At 39.6% G+C, this 21,794-nt stretch overlaps 1 protein-coding gene and 1 long non-coding RNA gene across 6 annotated transcripts in view; one reads left to right on the top strand and one right to left on the bottom strand.

Moving 5' to 3' along the window:
• Positions 1-21,794, bottom strand: part of NFX1 (nuclear transcription factor, X-box binding 1) — a 78,112-nt gene that overhangs the window by 17,385 nt on the left and 38,933 nt on the right. For 3 of the 5 annotated variants that reach the window (XM_077912285.1, XM_077912284.1, XM_077912282.1), the window contains exons 10-16: positions 19,515-19,612; positions 15,845-15,875; positions 10,459-10,541; positions 9,417-9,525; positions 6,114-6,233; positions 3,285-3,364; positions 346-576 (exon numbers count right to left, since the gene is read on the bottom strand). In XM_077912285.1, the coding sequence (XP_077768411.1) occupies positions 346-576; positions 3,285-3,364; positions 6,114-6,233; positions 9,417-9,525; positions 10,459-10,541; positions 15,845-15,875; positions 19,515-19,612 (752 nt within the window). The remainder of the gene's footprint in view (positions 1-345; positions 577-3,284; positions 3,365-6,113; positions 6,234-9,416; positions 9,526-10,458; positions 10,542-15,844; positions 15,876-19,514; positions 19,613-21,794) is intronic. The other 2 variants (XM_077912286.1, XM_077912283.1) reach the window with 1 other exon arrangement.
• LOC144322359 (uncharacterized) lies at positions 524-7,170 on the top strand. Its single transcript, XR_013388022.1, has 3 exons — positions 524-623; positions 1,995-2,089; positions 5,775-7,170. It is a non-coding gene; the product is annotated as an uncharacterized LOC144322359 (long non-coding RNA).

Genomic DNA, 21,794 nt, shown 5'->3' with positions numbered 1-21,794 from the left:
CACTGGTATGGCCCCAGGACCTAGCAAAACATATTGCACAAAACACTTAAAATTTGTTGAATAAATGGAGTGGCCAGAGTCTCTCTTGAGAATTTACTCTAAGGGAGAGAGGCAGTGACTGTGGTCAGGTGGCACTGGGGGGTACCTTCTGAACTAAAAGGCCATATCAAGTTGGGCAGACAGAAATCTACTTACTCCGCTTTTCTCTTGCTAACTTAACTTACTTCCTTGCAACCAATTACCTCTGATTAGAATGTGTGTCCAGGCACCTCTGCAGGTAGTTCTAGACTCATGAGAAGCCCCAGAACCATAATCAATGCCCTATCTAGAGCCAGGAATACGCACCTTGGCTTTACAAGCAGTCATGGGGCAGGGTGAGCTGGGGTGGCAGGGCGCCATACACGGGTGGCCACAGTCAGCTCTGGGGGTAGTACAGGGCTGCTTGCAGGGCTCATCCACAAGACACTCTCCTTTGTGACAGAGTCTCTGACACTTGTGCATCCCACATGGTAGCGTGGCACTGCAGGGTAATCCGCAAGAGATATCAGCCAGGTGACAGGGGATGTTGCTTCGTAACTAGGAGAGACAGAGTAGCCAGATTCTTATCTCCATGTGGTATCTGGGTGAGTTTTAATTTCCTATTTAAACATTTCTAAATTTTCAAAGTTATTATTATCTGAAAAAAAATTAGGCTGATCTTCAAAATCTGAAAGGTTAGCTTGAAAATAAACAAATCTGAACCTTATTTAATGATATTTGTTATGATCCAAAAGAATTTGTGCTAGCAACCAAGTGTGACTTAAAACATACACTTCCAGGGTGGGTAACAAGCACATGAAACCAGGTAACTAGGGAATATTTGAAAATGCTAGGAGACCAACTGAGGGGATCAGATGATCTCCCCACCACTTTCCTTTACAAATAGCTAGGGCACTGAGTTGACACATGAACTCAGAGGGTTGGGGATACCCTTGACCCATGGTTTCAAGACTGCTGGCAGGGCTCTTTTACATAAACAATTAAATATTCAATTCTCCTCACATCTTTCAACTCATGGTCTCCATAGCTTTAAGCAGTTCTGTCACTTAAAAAATTAAGAGGCAACAGGCCACAAAATCCCAAACTCATTTTTTTTTTTTTTTTATATCACCTTCTTCTTCCAGGATCCTTTACTCCAGGAAAAAGATGCTAGAATTGACTTCTGTCAGACCAAAGGTTACTCATATTACTCAAATTCTTTCAAGAACCCTCAAAATGAGGAATATACTTTGACTCTAGTAACACGTAACTTCTACTCTTGAAGAGGCCTCCAAAGTCTAGGATGTACACACTTTTAATTACTTTAGAAGTATTTTGGTAGAATGTAGTTCCCAATCATTAAAAACTTACTTACACTAATGCCAGGGTCTGGAGCTAATTTCTGCACATGCTATGTCCTCTGTTGTCCCCTCTCGTTACCTGTCTACCTTCTCATTATCCTTTAGGAGGTTACTTTCTCTACAAATACCTTCCCTGGCTGTGGGCTCCTTCAATCCTGCTTAGTACTTTGTACTTCCCCTGCTACTGCACTTATAATTGACTGTTTTTACACGCCTGCTTCCCACCCCAAAGTGAAGACTTCACGAGGGCAGCAGTCACATCTGTCTTGTTCTCTCCTGAACCATTCAAACCAGTCCTGTTACCTAGCATGTAGTAGGTATGCAATAAATATTTGTCGAATGAAATCCAAATAAGCCATCAACACAAAGATAACACATGGACATTTTAGGATGGTTACTCTCAAAGGAAATGAGATTTACAGAGGAGGAATAAATACTAACAAGGACTATGACTCAAGAACCAGTCACAGGAAATAAGGGGAGAAAATATGTCCATCAAGATAAAGATACTGAAAGCATGTTGTCAGAGATGTCAAGAGTTTCTAAAATTGTTGGCTAAAATGTTACGAAGTAAAAAGCAGGTTATAAAATAGTATAATCTTTTGTTTTTCTCAGTAGGCTCCACACCCAGCATGGAGTCCAACATGGGGCCTGAACTCACAACAGAGCTAAGATCAAGAGCCAGACACTCAACTGATTGAGCCAACCAGGTGCCCCATAAAAATAGTATAAGCTTAATAGAGTATGAGAAAATGTGTATCACATGCCTAATAATCTATGCACAAGAACGTTAAGGGTATTTCTGGATTGCAGAACTGTAAATTCTTAATTGTCTACAATGAATATCATTTTTTAAAATAAAGAATTTTTAAAAGTGCTTCAAGAGGTCTATAGTCAATAGTGCCAGGTAAGCTTACAAGTTGAGAATGAGGATGAAAGTCCTTCATAGCAGTGGCACTGCGGAGGCGGAGATGAGCCTGGAGGAAGGTGTTTTGATCCAGTGGCCAGGACAGGAAGCTGCACAGGGCATAGAGGAAGGAACAGTGGCAGCTGGTAGAGAGACCACCTCCACTCTTGGGATGCTCTCACTGAAACACCTTTACCCAGGCTAGCAACCTCTACCCATGCTGGTTAACATAGAACTTGTCTCTGAACACAGCCAGCCCATGTTCTCAAGGCCAATTGACTGAGTTTCACTTGACTGCAACCAGACTAAAAATAATCACAAAAGAGACTCAAAATACCACCCACTGTAGGATTTCATCTATGTGACATTCCAGAAAACACAAAACTCCTAGGATACACAACAGACCACTGGTTGCCAGGGTCTGGAGACAGGGGTCAAAATAACTATAGAAACACAAAGGAATATTTGGGGGTGAATGAACTATTCTACATCTTGACTGTGCTGGTGATTACAAGACTGTATGAATGTTTTTGTCAAAATTCAAGGACTTGTACACTTAAAAGGATAAATCTTATTTTTTTATATTTATTTATTTATTTGAGAGTGAGTGTGCAAGTGCATGAGTGAAGGGAGGGCCAGAGGGAGGGGGGTGACAGGGAGAGGGAGGGAGGGAGGGGGAGTGGGGGGGAGGGAGAGAGAGAGAGAGAGAGAGAGAGAGAGAGAGAGAGAGAGAAGCAGACTCCCTGCTGAGTGAGGAGTCTGATGATCATCACCTGGGCCAAAATCAAGAGTCAGATACTCAACCAACCGACCTACCCAGGTGCACTGAGGGTAAATTTTATTTTATGCAAAGTCTACCTAGAAAAGAAAAAAATGGCAATAGGAAACCTGCTTCTTAGAGTATATTTTTACTTTGAGAAACAATGACACTAACAATTCTAAAAGTAATTAATCATAAATCTCTAGCTGGAACAATGAACACTCGAGAGAAAACTTACCTCATGTTTTCCCATGCACCATTTCTGAGTTAGGAAAGTACAAGGGGGACACTTCTCTTCACTATGACAAGAATGATACACTGTTAAAAATAGAAAAGAAATTAGGAATTACGTTTAGGAATAATGTTTAAATAGGGCAGCCCGGGTGGCTCGGCGGTTCAGCGCCGCCTTCAGCCCAGGGTGTGATCCTGGAGACCCAGGATCAAGTCCTGCATTGGGCTCCCTGCATGAAGCCTGCTTCTCCCTCTGCCTCTCTCTCTCTCTCTCTCTCTCTCTCTCTGTCTCTAATAAATAAATGAAATCTTAAAAAAAAAAAAAAGGAATAATGTTTAAATAAAGCCACATAAACTATTATACATATTATAATTGTATATAACATGGAACTTTAAAGTTTAGAAGCTGGGAGTTCTTTTTAAAATGGAAAACAGGGGGGATCCCTGGGTGGCGCAGCGGTTTAGCGCCTGCCTTTGGCCCAGGGCGCGATCCTGGAGACCCGGGATCGAATCCCACGTTGGGCTCCCGGTGCATGGAGCCTGCTTCTCCCTCTGCCTGTGTCTCTGCCTCTCTCTCTCTCTCTCTCTGTGACTATCATAAATAAATAAAAATTAAAAAAAAAAAAAATAAAATGGAAAACAGGGGGCAGCCTGGGTGGCTCAGCGGTTTAGTGCCGCCTTTAGTCCAGGACATTATCCTGGAGACCTGGGATTGAGTCCCGCATCAGGCTCCCTGCATGGAGCCTCCTTCTCCCTCTGCCTGTGTCTCTGCCTCTCTCTCTCTCTCATGAATAAATAAATAAAGTCTTTTTTAAAAAAATGGAAAATAGGAAAGTTAAAAATAGGTGGCTTTATATTAAAATGTTGAAAGGTGAGCATGAGTGAGAATAACCCTACTGAGGCGGGGCAGACACATCAAATAGAGAAGCCTAGGAGGAGGTAGTTTTTCTACTCATCTCCTGCAGCATAGCCCCTGGTCTGTTCATTCTACTCAATTATTTTTTTTGGCCTTACCTTACACAACTGCTCACTTCTGCTTAGCTCTGTTTGCTATTCATACCATCTGACATGCTCCCCTGATTCCTTTCAACTTTCTTGCTGCTTGTGAGAGAGAGTTCATCCAAACTTATCTCCTACAACAAAGCCTTCCTTGGCTGACCATACTTGACCCTGAGCACTCTTACACTCCCTGATATCTGAGGTCTGCTGCAGATGGCTTAGTACCATGTTATCTAGCCCATCTTCATATAATGGTTGGTTGTGTAATGTGCATATAACTATCACCCTCTTCTTCTTGGGAAGAAGATAAGAATCTCTAGGTCATGGGCTTTTTTCTTCCTCTGAACTTCTCTGTGTCTGATATCATGCTGGATATACAAGTAACTCAAGAAAAGTTAAATGAATGTTGAACAAAAGCAGGCTACAACAGCACACCTCATAAATGGTTAAGTTCTCACTATGGACATTAACCACCAGGATGTGCCTTCATCTGTAACATCTGCAAATGAGTGTAAAGGAGGAAGTAGGTAAGTATTGGACTGGGCACTTAATTCATGCTGGTGTGAAATATTTCATGCTGAAATAGGGGCTTGCAGACTAAGCTGGGAGGGCCATCCTAAGGTCCCCAGGAAAGGAGGGACTTCTTACTTCATGAGGAATTTACCTAATTCTGTTTTACTCTATTAACTTAAAAAATTGAGAACTGGTTGTCTATTTGTCAGTCTGATTTGCGACCAGACTTAGTATAAGTGCCAAATCTGGTGACTGAGTTATTTCAGGTTTGCCTCTGGGACATGGTAAAATGAAATGATGAGCCCAATATGGTCCTAGAGGAAAGCCAGTGACTAGACTGGACAGAAAATGGGTGATGTTAAGTAGCTACTGGCCTGGTGTCTACAGCAGTGTATGAGAGAAGACTTGTGAACAACTTAATTGTTCCGCAACATACTATGTTTTGGCCCATCCATGTTATAGCACACTCCATTAACCATTAAAAATCTATACTGCAGAAGGCCACCTGGGTGGCATAGTTGGTTGAGCATCAACTCTTGGTTTCAGCTCAGGTCGTGATTTCAGGGTCATGAGATTGAACCCTGAACGTCAGGCTCCATGCTCAGCAGAGAGTCAACTTGAGATTCTCTCTCCCTCTCCTTCTACCCCTATTTGTGTGTTTGCTCTCTCTCAAATAAATAAATCTTAAAAAAAAAAACCTATATTGTAGAAAAATATTCATTGATAAGAGAGATTCAAAACACAATAATAAGAAGGGAAAAAATCTAGTTAAAATAAATTCAGTAGGATCTCACTTTTATTTTAGGCAAAAGAAAAAATGCATATATGTATCTTTGCTGATGGAAAAAAACCTTACACTATGGTATAATTCCTATAAGGTGACATAATGGATGATTTAATTTCAATCTTTTGACTTTGACTTTATCTCACTTTCTTTTTATACAATAAACATATTACTTCCATAACAACAACAACAAAAAATAAGTTACTTTCAATTTTGCCAAAAGATGCTCAACCTTGAAATATACTTCCTAATTGGAGGCAACAAGAAACAAAGAAAAGTCCCTGAAAGATGAGAGCAGCTGGAGATTCTCCCTGCCTTTCGGGTGTGTTTGATATACACAGAATAAAGAAAATGAAGGCACTGTGATTCCCACCTGCAGCCCAGGTCACACACAAACTGACCTTGCCAGAAACAGCTCCTGAAAACAGGGAGCAACGGTGGCAGTCACAACACGACTGCAGAGCAGTGAAGACTGTCATGCAACATCCTAAAGGACACAGTGTGAGCAGACTGTGAGGTGCAGAAGGAGTTAGGACCCACCTGGATGGTCACATTCATGGACCCTGGCGCAGGTCTGGGTACACTCGGGGGGTCTCGTACCACAGGGAACTGGAGGGTAGATCACTGATGCACCACAGTGGCAGGTTAATTCATCAAAACCTGATAGAGTAGCAGGTGAAATAAACCAATCTTTCATGAGCTCAGGATGTGCACACACATATTGACACAGACACAGACTATACACAATTTTTTTCTTTTTGATTTGTTTTTTTCTTTTAGGGGACTGCTTTTTTCACAAAAGGTTTTTATTTTATTAAAGTTGAGCTGGTGGCAAAGGAGCAGATAGGTATGTTACTTGAAACTAACTCTAAGTCCATGAACAATCCAGGACATTTTTACAAATGTATTCTATACACAATAGATCCTATAGATCATCTCTTTTGAAAGAATAGGAGAGTTTCACTAAAGATATAATTTTTTTTTTCAAACTTCTTTGGTTAGGAAAATGGATAGAGATTATGAAAGCCACAGATAATTAACAAACATATAAAAATATACATCTGACTGAATATAAACCTCAGAGAGCCAGTGAAGCAATTCAAAAAAATTCTTACAGGTAATCAACATCTATCATGCTAGAACTATGAAGCTGAAACGAAGCATGGAGCGACATTTGAGCTCATTATGCACAGTTCACAAGCTAAATCAAAATGAAGACTCACACTGGACAGCTCCAACAAGCAGCCTACCTCATCAAGAGTTCTCCTAGGTCCTAAATCCCAAGGGAAACCAGTTCTCCAACTCTGAGTCTTGGTAGAGGCCAGGCTTTTGGCCATGGTTCTCAACTAGGTCACCAAGAGTCAGGAAGCCCAGGGCTCTCAAGATTCTTCCACCTACTGCTCTTCTCCAGTCAGTACTATTTCTGCCAAACCCTTCAGAGGCTACACAATATGGTATAAAAAGCCCTGTAGGGATCCCTGGGTGGCGCAGCGGTTTGGCGCCTGCCTTTGGCCCAGGGCGCGATCCTGGAGACCCGGGATCGAATCCCACATCGGGCTCCCGGTGCATGGAGCCTGCTTCTCCCACTGCCTATGTCTCTGCCTCTCTCTCTCTTTCTCTCTCTCTGTGACTATCATAAAAAAAAAAAAAAAAAAGCTCTGTAAATACAGTCAGGAGACTTAGGCTTGGAGTCCTGGACCTATTACTTATTTGCTCAGTGACTGTGAGCTGTGATTTAACCCTTTTGAGCTTTCTATTAGTCAAGCGGGGATACCAAACCTATCCATTCAACAAGCTTATGAGGAGGAGCTAACACATGTGGAATAGCTAGGTAATGGGGAAGGGGTTACATAAGTTATTTTCATGGAATCCATGCATGCGGATATAAATATGAAAGCACTGACTCAACTCTTTTTTGAAATGAAGTTGGCCCAGCATTCTAGCAAAGACATTTTGGGAAATCTTGATCTAAGCCAATCTTTTAATGCAGCAGTTCTCAAAGTGTGCTCTATTGACCCCTAGGAGTCCCTGAGATCCTTTCAGGGAGTCCATAAGGCCAAAATTACTTTCATAATAAAATTAAGATTTTTTTCCCCACTATGTTGACATTTGTACTGATGGTACAAAACCAATGGTTGGTAAAATTGCTAGGGCCTTAATACAGATCAAGGCAGTAGTACCAAATTGCAATCACTGTATTTTTCACTACTGAGCACTTAGAATATAAAATGCTAGTCCCATTTAAGAAAGTCCTTGATGAAGCACTGAAGAAAAAAACACCTTAGTCCTTAAATACATGCCTTTTCCATAATCTGTGAAACAAACTGGGAAATCTGCATAAAGCATTTTTGCTACATACTAAAATATAATCTGGTTGTTTTAAAAAATTGTACTTGTTGGGAGTTGTGACCTAGAACACCATTTTTACTTGTAAGAATGACTGACAAGCTATGGTTATTTAGATTTAGGTATTTGGTATACATTTTATTAAAAATTACCAAAGTGAGCTTATCAATTCAGGAAAACTGACTCTTTTGCTAGTGATAAAAGCTTTCAAGCTTTCAAGGAAAACAAATTTTGGAAAATATGTATATTCCTAATACTTTTCTGATGAGATTGGTAGTTATATTAATGAATGTTAATTTTTTTTTTTTAAATTTATGGTAAGTCACACAGAGAGAGAGAGAGGCAGAGACACAGGCAGAGGGAGAAGCAGGCTCCATGCCCGATGTGGGATTCGATCCCGGGTCTCCAGGATCGCGCCCCGGGCCAAAGGCAGGCGCCAAACCGCTGCACCACCCAGGGATCCCAATGAATGTCAATTTTTAACAAAAATTTTCACCATTTCAAAAATCTGCATAACAAAGTGAATAATTCATTTCCAAATTAATCAATGTATGCTATAAAATCATGCATGGGTAAAGATTCATTCAAAATATAAGAAAACCCAATAAACTTTAATGTGACAGAGAACAAAAGCAAATGCTTTTGCATTCAAATGCTTTCTGAAATGAGGTTGAATTTTGGTATAATTCCAAAAAAAGAAAATCCACCATGATTATAACTCTATTTTTCAACTATATATATATCTATGTGAGGCCAGATTTTTTTCATTTGCTTCAACTCTATACTACAACAAGTTGATGTAGAAGCAGATAGGAGAATCCAATTATCTTCTATTAAATCAAGCATCTACTCTTCTAATTAAAAAAACATATAGTTTTAAAAATATGTCATTTAGGGGTGCCTGGGTAGCTTAGTTAAGCATTTGCCTCTGGCTCAGGTCATAATCCTGGGGTCCTGAAACTGAGCCCCACAATGGGCTCCCTGCTCAGTGGGGAGTCTGCTTCTCCCTCTGCTCCTCCTCCACCACTCATGCTCTCTCAAATAAATAAAATCTTTAAAACATCACTAATTATCATTGCACATTAGGGCTCCCTGCTCAGTGGGGAGTCTGCTTCTCTCTCTGCTCCTCCTCCACCACTCATGCTCTCTCAAATAAATAAAATCTTTAAAACACCACTAAGTAATTATCATTGCACATTAACATAAATTACATATTTTTTTGTTGAGGACAGAATCTGGGTCAATGATATTTAAGAGTAACTCAGTAATGAACCAGATCTCATATTTTAGAATTGTTCCTTACATGCCAAGTTTCATACATTCAGGGATGATAATACAGCACTAGAATAACTTTTTTTTTTAAAGTCTCAACATATCTGAAATACTTAGGCTTAGTTCAGTAATCCATACCAAACTAAGTAAATCAATCCCTCAAAGTATATTATGCCTAAACTTCTAGAAAACTCTTAGATTAAAGCATACAGTGATGACACTCACTGGCTTGCCAGCATGACTGGCAGTTCCCACGATGACAAGGTTCTTCACATCTATGAAGGCCACAACGAAGTTTCCTCCCACAAATCAAAGGGCACTTGTGCTCCTTATCCTATGAAGAGATTCCTATTTGTAAAATTATCTCCATTTTATATTTTCCACAAACAATAAGAAGAGTAATAAAAATGAAGCTCTCCACATTTATGGACGAAATGTCTGGGGATTAGCTTCAGTGTACGTCTGCCAAAGCAAGCACTGGGATTAGCTTCAAAATAATCAGAGGGAGTAGATGTGGATGTGGATGGAGTAAGATTAGTCATGAGCTGATCATTACTGAAGTTGGACTTTGGATATGAGACGCATACTAATCTCTCTGCTTTTGTAGATGTTTGAAATTTTCAATAATAAAGAAGTCTTCAAGCCTTCAAATGCTGATTTATACGTCTTGATACGTTGTATAATTTTATCACTCTTCGTCAATATGTAAACTTTAAAAATAACAGTTATGTATATATACATATATAAGTGTGTGCATACATGCACTACTTTGCTATTGTCACTGTGTTATCTTGTTTATACATAAAACACACACAAACACAGTAACATGCTAATGCCAGGTAGTGCTTCCTTTATTTAGTTCCATATAAGTTAATGTTTCAGATAACTGAAACTTGCCCTTTTCAAAAATGTCCTACTTATTTTGCCTACTGACCTGATTCACATTGCAAGTGAAACCCAAAGCCTGAATTGCTAAGACCAGCCCAGTCTGTGTGTTAGGACAGTACATAATCTCCTGCAGAGCACTTTAGGTTCATCTGGTGATCTTGGGCTCTGGGGCCTGAGGCCTTCTGTCGTTCTTTTTCTCTCCCCCCATACTGCCACAGGCTGACCTGGCTAAGGCCTAAAAAGGTCTGTCTCTCTGGGTAGTTCTCTCAACATTGCTCAGGGGCCCCTCCCAGTGATTTCTAAATCTGGGCTGCATTCCAGATGGCTGAGGCCCCTGGATGAATGTAATCTGATTGTACCTAATGATAGGACCACTTACCACACAGCATATCTCATTACATTTATGCCGTCCACACAACCGTTTCTTGTTACACCGCTTATCACACATAAATGTAGCATCTGCTGTAGCCAATTAAAAAGAAAAAAAGGGCAAGGATATGAACATTTATTCAACAAATATTTGAGTGACTACTTAAGCTGAAGAAATACAAATGTAATAACATAAATAAGTTAGTTATGGTGAAAATACATATAAAAATAAGATACTTTTCACTTCTTAGGTCGTCAAAAAAAAAAAAAAAAGAAAATGGAAGATTAACAAATGGAATGGGAGGTAGCCCCAGTGGCTCAGCGATTTAGCGCCGCATTCGGACCAGGGCATGATCCTTGAGACCCGGGATCGAGTCCTACATCAGGCTCCCTGCATGGACCCTGCTTCTCCCTCTGCCTGTGTCTCTGCCTCTCTGTGTTTCTCATAAATAAATAAATAGAATCTTAAAAAAAAAACAAACATATGGAATGGGTGAAGGTGGAGAGAACAAGCACATTCAGTGGATGAGTATAAACTTTGTTATATATATATATATATATATATATAAATTTCAGTGGTAATTCTATTTTAAGGAATCATTCCTACATATATACTTTCAAAAATGGCTAAAAAAAAGTGACTAGGACACCAAAAGCAGAAGCAACAAAAGGAAGAACAAAAATTGGGCTTGATCAATATTAAAAGATTTTGTGCACCAAGGACACCATTAAGAAAGTGAAAAAAAGCCTACACAATGGGAGAAAATATTTGCAAATCATCTATCTATAAGGGTCTAGGATCCAAAATACATAAAGAACTCTTACAATTCAATAAGAAGACAAAAAATCCAATTAAAAGATCAGCAAAGGACTTAAATAGATTATTTTCCAAAGAAGCTTACAAATAGCAAAGTACATAAAAAAATGTTCAATGTCACTAAGGAAATGCAAATCAAAACCATAATGACATATCACTTCATACCTACTTAAGATAGTTCTAATTTATTTATTTATTTAAATTTAATTTATTTATCTAATTTATTTATTTAAATAACTAAGAGATCTTAGTTATTTATTCATGAGACAGAGAGAGAGAGAGAGAGGCAGAGACATAGGCAGAGGGAGAAGCAGGCTCCATGCAGGGTGCCTGATGTGGGACTCAATCCTGGAACGCCAGGATTACACCCTGAGCTAAAGGCAGACGCTCAACCGATGAGCCACTCAGGTGTGCCAGGATATTTTAATTAAAAAATAAATAAAATAAAATAAACCCCCAAACTAAACCAAACAAAAAGTAAGTGTTGGGAAGAATGTGGAAAAACTGGAATTCTCATATATTGTTGATGGGAATATAAAATGATGTAGCAGCTACAGAAAACTGCTGTGACAGTTATTCAAAAACTTACACACAGGAAAAAAAAAACAACTTACACACAGAATACCCATAAGATCCAGCAATTCCACTTGTAGGTATATATCAAAAAAAATTTGTAAAGACGTATTTTAACAAAAACTTGTGTACAAATGTTCACAGTGGCACTAATCATAATAGCCAAAAGACTGAAACAACCCAAATTTCTGTCAACAGACGAATGGATAAATAAGTTGCAATATATACCCATACAATGAAATATTATTCAGTCATAAAGAGGAATGAACTACTGATATGTGCTACAACATGGACAAATCTTGAAAACATGGTAAGTGCACGAAGCCAGGCATAAAACGTTACATACATATGACTCTATTTACATGAAATACTCAAAATAGGTAAATCTATGGGGACAGAAAGCAGATTAGTGGCTCCCAAGGGTTTGAGGGAGGAGTGAGTGAGTGGAGAATGAAAACTTTTTTTTTTTTTTTAAGATTTTATTTATTTATTCATGATAGAGAGAGAGGGAGAGGCAGAGACACAGGCAGAGGGAGAAGCAGGCTCCATGACTGGAGCCTGACACAGGACTCGATCCTAGGACTCCAGGATCACGCCCTGGGCCAAAGGTAGGCACTGAACTGCTGAGCCACCCAGGGATCCCCAGAATGAAAACTTAATGAATGCAGGGTTTCCCCTTGGGGTGACGAAAATGTTTTAGATCTAGACAGAGGTGATGGATGCACCACACTGTGAATTTACTACATGCCACCAAATTGCATACTTTAAAATGGCCTGTTCTATATTACATGAATTTTATCTCAATTTAAAAAATTAAAAAAAAAATAAAAATAAAATAAAAAAATGGGGTAGGTGTTAAAGTGTTTTTGAGTGAAATAATGTTTGAGATTTGTTTCAAAGTACTTTAGCGAAAATAAATAAGAGAAGGGAAGGATACATGCAACAAGACAGGCAAAATGTTGATAAGGGATGATCGGTGACAGGAGCTTAGGGGTTTATTATACTAATCTTTCTACTCTCACAAATGGATGAAATTTTCCATCATAGAGTTTTAAAATGTGAGTCAAAATGGCTACTGCATTACTCATAGTGGGGGAAAACTGGAGACACCTGAATCTTTACCCAGAGGGCAATGGTATACCCACATATGGAGGGAGACCTAGATACACTGACATGGAAAAATAAAAATGTCTTTGGTTATATTACTGGGGTGGGGGAGAACCCCAAGTTGCTGATATCATATTTAGTATAAACCTAAGTTTGGAAGAAAAAACAAAACTAATGGGCATGTGTATACATATATGAATACAGAAAAAGATCTAGACCCATATCCAACAGTTTCATCAGGGAAGTGGAACTAGGAAGAGAAAAATAGGTTAGGGTATAGTTTCACTTTTTTTTTTTTTTTTAAGATTTTATTTATTCATGAAAAGACACACAGAGAGAGACAGAGAGAGAGAGAGGTAGAGACACAGGCAGAGGGAGAAGCAGGCCCCATGCAGGGTGCCGACATGAGATTCGATCCCTGGTCTTCAGGATCCCACCCTGGACTGAAGGCGGCGCCAAACTGCTGAGCCACCAGGGCTGCCCTATAGTTTCACTTTTTATCTCCTATTGTTTTTAGTTGCTGTTTTTTACTTTAAAAGTGTATATTAATATAATTTTTCAAATTATGTTTTTAATAATCAAAATTTTGACTGTAGGTTTAAGGCAGATTATTTTTGTTACCTTCCAAAAACAACTCCCCACCTTCTTCTTCTTTTTTTAATTTTTATTTATTTATGATAGCCACACAGAGAGAGAGAGAGAGAGGCAGAGACACAGGCAGAGGGAGAAGCAGGCTCCATGCACCGGGAGCCCGATGTGGGATTCGATCCCGGGTCTCCAGGATCGCGCTCTGGGCCAAAGGCAGGCGCTAAACCGCTGCGCCACCCAGGGATCCCTACTCCCCACCTTCTTAAGGCCCAAAGAACCTTATTTTTGTTCAGAAACCGAGTAACCATGTGTTCCTCAGTTTGAGGGGTGAATGTAGAATAGTCTAGCCTGTTAATTCCATTCCCCTTGCTAATGTTGAGTTTAGGCAGGAGCACGTGATACAAAGTGTATTGATAGGGCAGCCCGGTGGCTCAGCGGTTTGGTGCCGCCTTCAGCCCAGGGCCAGATCCTGGAGACCCGGGATTGAGTCCCATGTCAGGCTCCCTGCATGGAGCCTGCTTCTCCCTCTGCCTGTGCCTGTGCCTGTCTCCCTCTCTCTCTGTGTGTCTCTCATGATTAAATAAATAAAATCTTAAAACAAAACAAAACAAAACAAAAAACAAAGTGTATTAATAGCTTCTCAGGACTGTTTTCCTTGCTCTTAAGGAAGGGAAGCTTGGGGTGTCTGGGTGGCTCAGTCGGTTAAGCATCTGACTCTTGATTTTGGCTCAGGTCATAATCTCAGGGTTGTGAGATCAAACCCCAAGAAGGGCTCTGTGCTCAGCGGGGAGTTGGCTTAAGATTCTCTTTTCCTTTGCCCCGTCCCCACCCTGCTCTCTCTCTCTCTCTCTGAAAAAAAAAAAAAAAAAAAAAAAAGAATGAAAGGAAGCTTCAGAATCTCTTTTCTTTAGAGGCTGTTGAGTAAGATGCTGATGTGTGTGGACCTGCTGTAGCTAACTTATACCCATGAGGGGAAAACCAGGAAAATCAGAGAAGCTGACATGGGAGTCCTAGAATCAGTGAGGTTGGAATTATCCAACCCTGGACTTGTTCTGCCTCAGTACCTTCTATTATGTGAGACAGTAAACTCCTTTATTGTTGAAGTTACTTTTCCTTGGGTTTTTTGATACCCACAAACAAAAGCAACCTAACCCAATATAGCTTTCTTCTTGGCCAGAATAAGAGCTTTTATTTTGAACACATTTAACTTCTATCGCTTTTCCAAAAAAGGTTTTTTTTTAAAGTATGTTCTGTTGGACGGCCCCGGTGGCGCAGCGGTTTAGCGCCGCCTGAAGCCCGGGGTGTGATCCTGGGGACCCGGGATTGAGTCCCGCGTCGGGCTCTCTGTGTGGTGCCTGCTTCTCCCTCTGCCTGTGTCTCTGCCTCTCTCTGTCTCTATGAATAAATAAAATAAAATCTTTAAAAAAAAATCAAGTATGTTCTGGTTGTTTTTTTTTTTTTTTTTTTTAGATTTTATTTATGCATGAGAGACACAGAGAGAGAGGCAGAGACACAGACAGAGGGAGAAGCAGGCCCCATGCAAGGAGCCCAACATAGGACTCAATCCCGGGTCTCCAGGATCCCATCCTGGGCTAAAGGCAGCAATAAACCACTGAGCCACCAGGGCTGCCCTCCAAAAAGGTTTTAAGGTGGCTTAAACAAAAGACTATTAGATGGTTAGCAAAGGACAGAATCATAATAGCATGGAATGTCAGAATCAGGGACAAAGGAAGAAACATCATTATAGTCCTTAAGGTTAAGAAGGCAGCTAGCTGGCTGAGTACCTGTTCCAGGTATGCAACAGTCATATCAAGCCTTACGGGGATCAAGCATCAGAGTCAGTGTGTAAAAAGTTTGCTGCATTAGGTATTATTCACCTTCACACTCACTACCACCATTTTATTATGAAAATTTTCAAACATATAAAGAAATTGAAACAACTTTACAGTGAATAACCATATGCCAATTACTGAGATTCTCCTATTACTTTTTCATGTACCTACCTTTTCTATCTACCTATCAATTTATTTTAATACTTGATGCATCTCAAAGTAAGCTATAGATATGATACACTTAGACCCTAAGTCTAAGTTCAGCATTTCATGAACTAGAATTCAATTTGCAATATTTACTTTTCTTTTTTTTTTTTTTAATATTTACTTTTCAAGGTAAAAGTTACATACAATGAAATCCACAAATCTTAAGTTTACCTTTACTAAATTATGACAAATATATAATCCAAACCCCTATCAAGATACAGAACAATTACTTTTACCCTACAATGTTCTCTCTTGCCCCATCCCGGTCATACCTTCACTTTTGAGACTGGTACACGGAAGCTCCTATGGAAAAAGGAAAAAAACAATAAGTCCTTTAGGAATAAACAAAACAACACAACTACAGTATAATGCTAAATATAACATGTATATCCTAAATATCCTGTACTTCTCTGGTAGTCACTTATTCACCAACTTTACTCGTCTGGAACTAGGTTAGCTTAGACTCTATTCTATTAATAGAGACTTTACTCACAGCAGGGCCCCAGGTTTACTGACATTTCATGCAAATATAATTGTAACAATCTTTGTGGTCTGGCCTCCTAATTTAAAGTAGATTTGGGATTACAAAATCTGAATGGAAAGAGAGGCTGCTAAAGGTATACAAAGCAAAGAAAAATAATTGCCTGGCAAGAGTAGACAGAAAAAGCCATAAAGAGAAGAAAATCTGAAAATATGTAACAATCTGGTACCAGAGGCAAACAGCTCAAGACACTTAAGAGCAGCCCTAAAAAACAAAACGAAACAAAACAAAAAAACCCAAAAACCACAAAAAAGAGCAGCCTTGGCATTGCTGAAATGCAGCAAGGTAGAATATAGTAGTCCTCTGGCATTCAGAGTTTTATTACTGTAGTAATCATGTATGAATGACCCCACAGATCTATCACATGTAACTTGCTGAAGCATGATCCTGAATAACACCTGTGGAGAGGCAGCTGTGTGTGGAGAGCAAGTCAGTCACTTCGGGGAGAGTGAGCCTGGCTGCCCAACATCTACATATGAATGTCTTTGATGTCATTCACAGGTTTCTATGTACTCAGAAACTAGCAAAATGAGAAAAATATTCTTAGTAAAAATGACCCTGAGAAAAGAGGCAGCTACTAGAGGCGACAACAGAAGAAAAAGGTCTAAGAAATGAAAGATTCTTGGGATCCCTGGGTGGCGCAGCGGTTTAGCACCTGCCTTTGGCCCAGGGCGCGATCCTGGAGACCCAGGATCGAATCCCGCGTCGGGCTCCCTGCATAGAGCCTGCTTCTCCCTCTGCCTGTGTCTCTGCCTCTCTCTCTCTCTCTCTCTCTCTCTCTCTCTCTCTGTGACTATCATGAATAAATAAATAAAATCTTTAAAAAAAAAAAAAGAAAGAAAGAAATGAAAGATTCTTGGCTAAAAAGATGTTTTATGTAAATTAGTTGGCTGGGCTGAATAACAAAAAGTTCCCCATTCGTTCTCTAGAGATATAAAGCAAAGGTGATTCATGAAATTGCTTGAATGAATGTTCCAGTTAATGCAAATGCTAGATTAGAGTAGAAATGACATGCCAGAGTGGTATCTACAACTGCAAGGAAAGACAGAGCCCCATAGATCCCTACAATCAGTAAGAATTACCAACAAAAATGTAAATACAGTACTCTTTAGGAGGTAGTAAGATACAACATATAATTTTCAAAGACTCCTATTAAAGTAATTAAAAGAAAATCACCTTTTGAAGCTTTAAGAAATAAATATTATTTATCTAGAAAACTCATTTCCAGGGGCACCTGCATAGCTCAGTCAGGTAGTCTGCCTTTAGCTCAGGTCATGATCCTGGTGTCCTGGGAGACAGTCCTGAGTTGGGTTCCCTGCTCAGTTGGGGATCCTGCTTCACTCTCTTCCTTCTGCCCCTCCTATATACTCATGCTCGCTCTTGCTCTCAAATAAATAAAATCTTAATTAAAAAAAGGGAAAAAGAAAACTTACTTTCAATGGAAAAGTCCATTCCATTACAAAAGACATTTATTTCATGAAAAATTTAGCTAAACAATGAAGTAATGATCAACAGTTTCAAGAGCACACTCACTGCCATGGGGTCCACTATTAGAATGAGTGAGGAAGGACAGTAAATGAAAAGTGAAAGCAGAGAGAATGGGATTGCTGGGGAAAAAAAAGCAAACGGACAGTAGCCGTTTTTAGCTCAGTCATCCCAATCCTGCCTGTGTTTCTTGGTCACAAAGAGCACCTCCGGGCATTACTAAAATTGTGATTACTAAATCACAGTACTTCACAGTCTTCAAGGTCCTGTTTCTGACATTCAAAATACCTCTATTGCCCAAGGTATTCTGCAGTTTCTTTCAGGAGAAAAGCTACCCATACGGACAACTTTTGCCATACATAAATTGTATTATTTTTACATTTTTATTCTAAAGCTTACCTAATAAACTAGCTCCCAATTTATGGACTATATTCTCAGAATCATTTGCAAGTCAGCAGCTACCCAGACCCTGGGCTTGGTAGCAGTGAATATGCACTGAAAGTGGGTCAGAGAGGACAGATCAATATTTGGTATGCTCTCCAAGTGGGATTACCCAAAGACTTCCTTTTTTTTTTTTTTTAAAGATTTATTTATTTATGATAGACATAGAGACAGAGAGAGGCAGAGACACAGGAGGGAGAAGCAGGAGGGAGCCTGACGCGGGACTGGATCGCGGGACTGGATCCCGGGACTCCAGGATCACGCCCTGGGCCAAAGGCAGGCGCTAAACCGCTGGGCCACAGGGATCCCCCACCCAACAACTTCCATAACAAGGCTCTTGCCTCTGGTTACAAGCACAGGAATGATAAAAATGGTAAGCCGTCCCTTTAACAAAAAGTCCCATCAAAACTGCCCCAGGCAGAAAGCAGAAATTGACAAAACAGTTCTATAGTGAAGATTTAATCTTTCTGAAAGGGCAGTCAGGCCTTGGCCACTGGCTTCTGGTAGGTAATCTCTAAGCCCCTGGAATATCACGCTTGATAGGACTGTCACTATTTGTCTGAGGCCTTGTGTCATCACATAACCTAATTTAGGGTATAGGCTGGCCATATTGAAAAGTCTTAACATGAGGACTGTCTACACCACGAAGACCAGTAATGAACTTCAGGGTGGGGGCTCTGGGTAACACAGTAACGGTAGACCTCTGGTGACACTGGAGATTGAGATTAGCCACATGGGCAGTCAATCACATGTACACAATGCAGCCTCAGTAAAAACTGAACATCCAGGCTCAGGTGACCTTCTGTAGTTGGCAATACTCCATGCATATTATCACAAACAATATTGAGAAAGTGACACTGTTCCAACTCCATAGGGTGAGGACAACTAGAAGCTTCATATTTGGTGCTTTCTTGGACCCTGTCCTGCATGTTTCTTCCTTTGGGTGATACTAATCTGTATCTTTCTCCCATAATAAACTGTAACCACAATTATAACAGCTTTTAATGAGTTGAGTCCTTTTAGTCAACTATCAAACCCTGAAAGTGGTCTTGGGGATACTGGACTTGCAGTTAATACCAGAAGTTAGGATGGTCTTATGAACTATTCTAATTCAGCAGCTGTCTAAACTCTTGCAGGTGTCAGAAACGAGGGTGATCTTGTGGACTGCGTTCTCTCCAACTTCTTAGCTAACTGCTTGCAACAGTGCTTTTGTTCTATACTAGCATCTAGCATTATCACACTTGTATTTGGCAGAGCTATCTGTATACTTGCCTTTGCCCCATTACTGTCTCTGAGCCTGGAGTGCTATTTCTCCCCTACAACTGGGCCATGGTTGCTGTCAGTATACACTGGCTGGACTGAATGAATCATACATCATATGATAGGAATAGAACAAGTTATTTTGATTCCTCTCCCCATAATCATGAATTTAAAAGGTATGGGTGGTAACAATTCTAACATTATTTAGGATTTACCTTTGTTCTGAAAGAGCATCTGCAGGAAATAACCGATGTACGAGAGCATGGTCCACAGTCTCCTTCATGGCAGAGCTTTTCACAGGTATGAATGAAATCTTTAATAAAAATGAAACAAGCTAGGAATGAACACTGCAAGTACTCATTTTCAGATTACCAATTTCACTAGCCACAGCGGTCATCTAATTCCATGCCTTACAACTCCAGAATCAAAGCTGAGGGAAGAAGGATTTGGTCAACGCCTCTTTCCCTATCTTCATCTGGCAGGTTGGACCTTTTCCAGAAAAGACAGGGCCCAGAATCAGTCATGGTAATATCCTTGGGAGTGCATGATGCTTTGCCTAAGTCAAAAATCAGGTCTTCTGACTTCTTTCTTTAGGCTTCAAGTCTCAGGGTTAGACTTGGATATCCTTAAAATTATAGCCATGGATGATCTTACTGAAGTACTATTGACTCTGAAAATCATCTGGGGATCATAAACATTCAGAAACCATGATCCATAATCTCACTGACTCAAACTCTGTGACTATCTGCCATTCATTCTGCTAACCTACATTTAGGACAAGTCCTATTTCAAGGACCCCTCAGGGATCAGCCAGTCTCTTATCGCTATTGTTTAAATGATGTATTTTTTCCTTCCTTTTATTTTCATCCTAATTTTATTTTTATTTTTTTAAAAGATTTTATTTATTCATGAGACATGGAGAGAGAGAGAGAGAGAGGCACAGACACAGGCAGAGGGAGAAGCAGGCTCCATGCAGGGAGCCTGACGTGGGACTCGATCCGGTGTCTCCAGGATCACGCCCTGGGCTGAAGGTGGTGCTAAATCGCTGAGCCACCCAGGCTGCCCCCTCATTTTATTTTTAACTCTAAAGTCTGTACCACAAGACACAATTTATGTACCATAAGTTGGATCTTGTGCTTTTTAAAAAAAAATTTGGTTGTACAACCTCTGCTTTTTAAGTTTAATCCATTCACATTAATGTTACTATAGATATGGTTAGATTATATCTGCCATTTAACTTTTACTTTTCTGTATGCCTCGTGTCTTTTTTGTTAATCTAATCCTCCTTTACTATTTCAGTGAATATTTCTAATTTAACATTTTTTTTCCTTTAATAATATTTTTCACTATTTTTGGAGGGTTATTTTCTTAATGGTTGCTCTAGGTCTTACCACATACATCTTATCAGAATCTACTTCAGATTTATACTCACCTAATTCCAGTGAGATATAGAAGCCTTATTCCTATGTAGCTCTTTTCTTTCCTTTCATGTTGTTATGTCTACATGTTACAAACCCAAAAATAAATTATTTTGGTATTTTATTACATGGCTATTAAAGCTGAGAAAAGGAGAGCAAGCACACATTCATAGTTTGTTATATTTATCATCTTATTTACCATTTCTGGTTTTCTTCATTTGTTCCTGCAGATCTGGGTTACCATCTGGTATCACTTCCTTACTCCAGTACAACTTTGATCCTACCCACCTCCTCTGTGCTCTTATTGTCAGATATATTTCCATATGTTATAAGCCTAGCAATACGATTACATATCATCTCGTATGACTGCTTTTTAAGTCACTTGCAAAAAGAACATGTATTTATAATTATGTATATACTCTTTTTCATATGGATTTGAATTTACATCAAATATAGGTTTACTTGCTTTTAGCCTGAAGATCTTTCTTTAGTATTTATTGTGAAGTAGATCTGCTAGCAGCAAATTCTGTTTTTATTTTCATTTTTGAAAGTTTTGCTGGATAAAGTTTCCTGGCCATTCCCCCTTACCCACCCCGGCATTCTGAATTGGTCATTCCAGTGTCTTCTTGTTGTGATGATTGATGCCCTCTGCGCTGTTTCCAATGAGAAGTCTATCAATCTTACTGGGGTTCCCTTGTATGTAAGCAGTAGTATTTCTCTTGGCACTTTCAAGATTTTCTCCTTTTCCTTTGGCTTTCAGCTTTTTACTTGCGTCTAGGTGTGGATCTCTAGGTATGGTTGAATTCATCCCATTGGATAAGCTGAGTTTCTTGGATACACAGATTAACGGTTTTCAATAAAACTGAAAAGTTTTCAGCTGTTCAAATATTTTTCTGCTTTCTCCTATTCTGGTATTCCCATTACATATATGCTTAAAAGTGCCTCCAGCTTCTCTGAGGTGCCATTCACTTTTCTTCATTTTATTTTCTCTCTGTTGGACATAAATTGCTCAGCAGTCTGATCCAAAGAAATGTGGATAGGGGTAGTCTTTGAGTCAAGTCTGTGAAGCCTGTTCTG

The sequence above is a fragment of the Canis aureus genome, chromosome 10, assembly GCF_053574225.1.
Source record: "Canis aureus isolate CA01 chromosome 10, VMU_Caureus_v.1.0, whole genome shotgun sequence".
Lineage (NCBI taxonomy): Eukaryota > Metazoa > Chordata > Mammalia > Carnivora > Canidae > Canis > Canis aureus.
This window is presented reverse-complemented; position numbering and strand designations above follow the sequence as displayed.